At 34.3% G+C, this 5,016-nt stretch overlaps 2 protein-coding genes across 2 annotated transcripts in view; both read right to left on the reverse strand.

Annotated features, from left to right (window-relative positions):
• LOC107644523 (ADP-ribosylation factor 1) lies at positions 353-3,021 on the reverse strand. The gene is made up of 6 exons (XM_016348394.2): positions 2,881-3,021; positions 2,188-2,258; positions 1,496-1,615; positions 1,077-1,195; positions 804-885; positions 353-613 (listed from the first exon to the last, which is right to left on the reverse strand). The coding sequence occupies exons 1-6, from the start codon at positions 2,963-2,965 to the stop codon at positions 608-610; spliced, it is 483 nt and encodes a 160-aa protein (XP_016203880.1). The 5' UTR covers positions 2,966-3,021; the 3' UTR covers positions 353-607.
• The window catches only part of LOC107641353 (polygalacturonase At1g48100), a 5,527-nt gene continuing 4,653 nt past the window's right edge, over positions 4,143-5,016 (reverse strand). The window contains exon 7 of the mRNA XM_021103033.1: positions 4,143-4,575. Coding sequence (XP_020958692.1) covers positions 4,159-4,575 — 417 coding nt within the window. The 3' untranslated portion in view covers positions 4,143-4,158. The remainder of the gene's footprint in view (positions 4,576-5,016) is intronic.

Below are 5,016 nucleotides of genomic sequence, written 5' to 3' on the forward strand. Positions count from 1 at the left end.
GGAGTATGGTTGGAGTATAAGGCGGCGTTGGCAAAGAAGGAAAAAAGAGAAGGAAAAGAAAGATGAACATACGTGGATGACTCAATTCAAGAGTGTGTTATGTTGGTAAGAGAGACGGGTTTTATATGAGATATTTGTCAATTTGTGAAGTATTGATACCCGAATGAAATGACAATTCATCTAATTGCTTTTGTTTATAAAAGTTATATAAAGAATGAAATTGCCACTCTAAGATAACATTGGATGCGACTCGGCTTTCTCTAATCTATGATGTTGACCCAATACGAGAGCATTTAAAGCATCCTATTTTTGGCCAGCAAAACAACAAGAACACAGAAATAAGCAACTGATAATCAAACTAACAAATGAAAAGACGATGAAAGGTGGTAGCCAAATGAGATTGCAAGAGTTCCAATTATAGCTAAAAGTATTAGCTAATTTAAGCAATCATACAAGGTACAAACCCAAGTTACAGAGTGAAGTGGATAATATTTCTAACAAAACATTCTGCTATTACATCCATTCACTTGAAAGGTAAACACCATCCTTCTCCAAGAACCGCCACACAAGCGTGGAATTACCAGACCACACCAAAATTTTTCAAGTCTCATGCCTACAAAAATTAACGGATAAGAGTAGCAGTCATCACTCATCATGTTATGAACTATCTATAAGAGAGTTTACTGCTAAAGCAATTACAGCACAAACTTCCAAGAGAATACCGAATAATTCTATTGATATATGCCGTTAACAAAAAATGCATCATGCTCTTAATAAGATTACACTATAGCAATGTGACTTACCTTGCTTGCGATGTTGTTGGAAAGCCAGTCCAAACCCTCATAGAGACCCTCTCCAGAGGTTGCACAAGTGCTCTGGATGTACCTGAAATGAATAATGTCATTGCATGAGAATGAGTAGTTTATAGCAAAATCTTAATTCTAAGACAACAGTTTGAGGGTTTGAGCTGAGTCAAACACCTTACACCGACAAAATAACAAAGATTGTAAGAATTGCAATTGTGACTCCTTGGAATTACACATTTGATTTAAATGGAAAATGTAAGATCTCAATACCAGTGGCGTTGGCGGAGTGAATGAAGTCCAAGCTTGTCAGTAATTTCAGCAGCATTCATTGCATTAGGAAGATCTTGTTTGTTGGCAAAAACAAGTAAAACAGCATCCCTCAGTTCATCCTGAAACAAAAACAACCAGATTCACACATCAATGTTATAAATTCCCCCAAAAAAATCATTTCCAGGACAAAGTTTAACAAGTGACAAAATATTCCGATAAAGAATGTCTGTTTTGTCTGTATATGTGTGTGACAAGCTTTAAAGGCCATAAAACCATATACCCCATTCCACATCAGTTGCAAGGGTTATAAAGGACAATTGGAAAAAATAGATAACAAAGGATAATGTTGAGTAAATAAATAGATAAAAAGGATAATATTGAGTAATGGCACCAAAACCATAGCTATCAAAACCATATACCTCATTCAACATCCGGTGCAACTCATCCCTTGCTTCAACTACTCGATCTCTGTCATTGCTATCAACCACAAAAATAAGACCCTGAGTGTTCTGGAAGTAGTGCCTCCACAATGGACGGATCTACAGACAGAAAATAATATTATTCAACAATCATATAATGCCTATCATGGTTAAAACTGTTCCAAATTGGTACTATAACACTAGGCAAACATTCCACAACCATAATTAATGTATAAAACTTGCTGGAAAGATAAATATTCACCATCAGCTGAAAAATGCATACATCATCTTAGTAGACTGATATGCTTAAGCAACGTGTGGAACTAAAGCAATCACAACATGAATGACCATGACGCACTCCCCTTCCATTTTGATTTTTATTCTTCACCTTGTCACTCAATAACAGTTACAGGCTTAAAACATGCAAATTACACATACCCATGCTTAAAACCCCAATACGCATTACCAAAATAATAAAGAAGCAATACACTTCCACCCAGACCAAACCTTGATAAGAAACAGAGAAACCAGCTTCAAATTGGCATAGAATCCTCAATTTTCTTCAACAATCAAACAGAGGCTCAAAGACGGTTTATGATTCCAAATCATAAACACATAACTTCAATAAGCTCTCTGCCACCAGAGGGAACTAAGAAGCCTAAATGGTAAGTAGACAAGGAAAGCCATTATACCTTGTCCTGACCACCAACATCCCACACAGTGAAGCTGATGTTCTTGTACTCCACGGTCTCAACATTAAATCCTGCAGAGAGAGAAAAGAAATGAGTCCCAATTACTTTAGGCTTATATATTTGAGCCTAACATTGGCAACCTTAGTTATCTACCAAGAGCAAATACTGCTTTAACAAACATAATACAACAATGTCTACCATAATGTTAATCAAACAGTTCATTTTTTTCCCCATACATCAGGAAAATGTAAATAATCTTTTGCAAATTTTAATCAGAAATCCACAGAGGCCAGATCTTTTATAAGGTACTTTAGCTTAAGCACATGTATTCATCTCAACTAATAAGTTTCCACTTTCATGCCAGATGGATGATGGATCTAGTATGAGACATAACTTATTCCTGCACAAGTATTGAATATTGATATAGCCTCCCCTAATGCTAAGCCTAACAATAATTCTCCTAACCTACTTCAAAATTCCACTCGAACAACAGCATGTGTTGTAATTTGTACAATATCCATGACCTATTTAATAGATGTGAGCAAGATTTTCAATTTGTAGAAATTTTATGATCATTTCTCTTAAAGCCCTAACTTTCTCTATCTATAACATTCGATGCAGAAACACACAAAGAACAACAACAAAGGCGGGATCGGCTACATAGATCAAACAACGTGAAAGGAGAATACTGACCAATGGTGGGGATAGTGGTGACGATCTCTCCGAGCTTGAGCTTGTAGAGGATTGTAGTCTTACCAGCGGCATCAAGACCAACCATCAGAATCCTCAAAAAGAATGGATCAGAAATTCAAATCGCTGTTTGTGCTTTTCTGTTTTAAATTATGATATGAATTTGAGTATAGATATGAGAAAGGAATAAAAGTAATTGAAAATCGGAGGAGGATCGATTGGATTTGGATTGTTAGTTACCTCTTCTCGTAGTCGAGGTTTTCGAAGGAGCTTTTGGCGTTGCAGAGAAGAGCGATTCGAGATACGGAAAAACACACAACGAGAAAGAGAGAGAATTTCTCTTTAAAACCGCTATTTAATTGAGTGAATCACAATTGCCCGAAATACGCCGTCGTATTGATTCTTTTTTTTTAATTTTCTTTTTGGATTAAGGGATTTTTTTTTTAATCTAAATTCTATTTAAGGTCTGCTATTAACCAATAAATCTCTACATTTTAAGGGTTTATTACTAGTCAATAAATCGCTACATGTACAACACAAAATTCGAACTTTCGACATTTAATTAAGAGAACGAATAAATTGACCACTCGACCAACTCAAATTTATTTATTCGATTCGAAGTATTGATTCTCTATCTCTCTTTCTTTTCCTTTTTTTTTTTTTATAAAAAGAAACGTTCGTATATGTTGTGTTATTTAACTAAAAATTCACAAAAATCTTTTCTTTGGGGTTGGGCCGGTTTGGTTTAAAAGTGAAAGGTCTATTATCCATGATATTCCTTTTTTGGGGAAAAAATTGGAGGAGTGAAAACTAAGGTGGAGAGTGAATTAAGCCTTTTCTATTTTTTGGTCAACAATTTTTATAATTTGATATCCACAAAATAGTTTTTAGAAAGAAATGAGGACTAGAAATTGTTTCTTTGTCAATGGACAATAAGAATTATTTGTGATACATAAAAATAAAGAAAGTTTTACGAGAGTATTTATTAAGGTGTCTAATATAAAGTATTTTATTGTATTTTTTATAAGAAATTTATTGAAAATCTAAAGTCTAAAGTTTACAATGGTTTAATAGTGTATTTATTACAAATAATATTAATAATAACTTCTAATTTAAACACCCTTAACAATTGTTTTAAAGGTACTTGTTGATAACTCCAGAGTAAGAAGATGCATATTATAAATACCACTAATGAATTTAAACTTGATGAAAATAAATGTAAAACCATTCTCATCGACTATCATCTTCACATAAAAACGAATCTTCATACGAGTAATTATTTTATAATAATTCTCTAAGAAAATTAAAACCCTTGCTGGTTAACATATGAATCCCCAATTTGAATGTGTTGCTACTCTGCTGTAGACAAGTAATTGGAGGTACCGTTTTGGTGTTCAATTTGCCAGATGCTTTCCAACAGAATGGAGCACTATCCTTAACCCCTTTACTAGGTTCCAAGCTTATGGTATCAAGTGTTAGGCCACTACAAGGTACGCTATCACTGCATGCAAAACGGACAGGTTCCTTTGTGTATGTTCCTTTGATATTAACATAGTTTATTGCTGATACTGCCACTGCTGACGTGGAATTCTTGCACTTGCTGTTGTCACAATAGTATTGATCAATTATTATAGGAGTCTCAGCATCGGAAACTTGGATGTTGGAAAACATTACATTTTTGCATGACCCAGATCCTCCCTGCATATATATGTATGTGGTTTTCATGCAACAAATTCGGTTAAATAATATACACTCAATTAACTAAGCTAGGGTATGTATGTAGGTACGTAGATTTTAGTATGAATGTGTTACAGTTATTACAGTGATTATATAAATATTATTAAAGAAAAGGACAAATAGGTCCTGACATTTTGCCCCGCAGATATTTTTGTCTCTGACTATTAAAAAATATTTTTAAGTTTCTGACCTTCACAAAATTTGGACGGATTAATTCCTTCATCCAAATGCCTCCGTCAGGGACTGATCCGTCCAAATGCTTCCATCAGGGATTGATCCGTCCAAATTTTGTGAAGGTCAGGAACTTAAAAGTATTTTTCAATGGTCAGGGAAAAAAATTTCCGCAAAGCAAAAAGTCAGGGACCTATTTGTCCTTTTTTCGTATTATTAAAATTAAAGTTA

The sequence above is a fragment of the Arachis ipaensis genome, chromosome B05 (genome assembly GCF_000816755.2).
Source record: "Arachis ipaensis cultivar K30076 chromosome B05, Araip1.1, whole genome shotgun sequence".
NCBI lineage: Eukaryota > Viridiplantae > Streptophyta > Magnoliopsida > Fabales > Fabaceae > Arachis > Arachis ipaensis.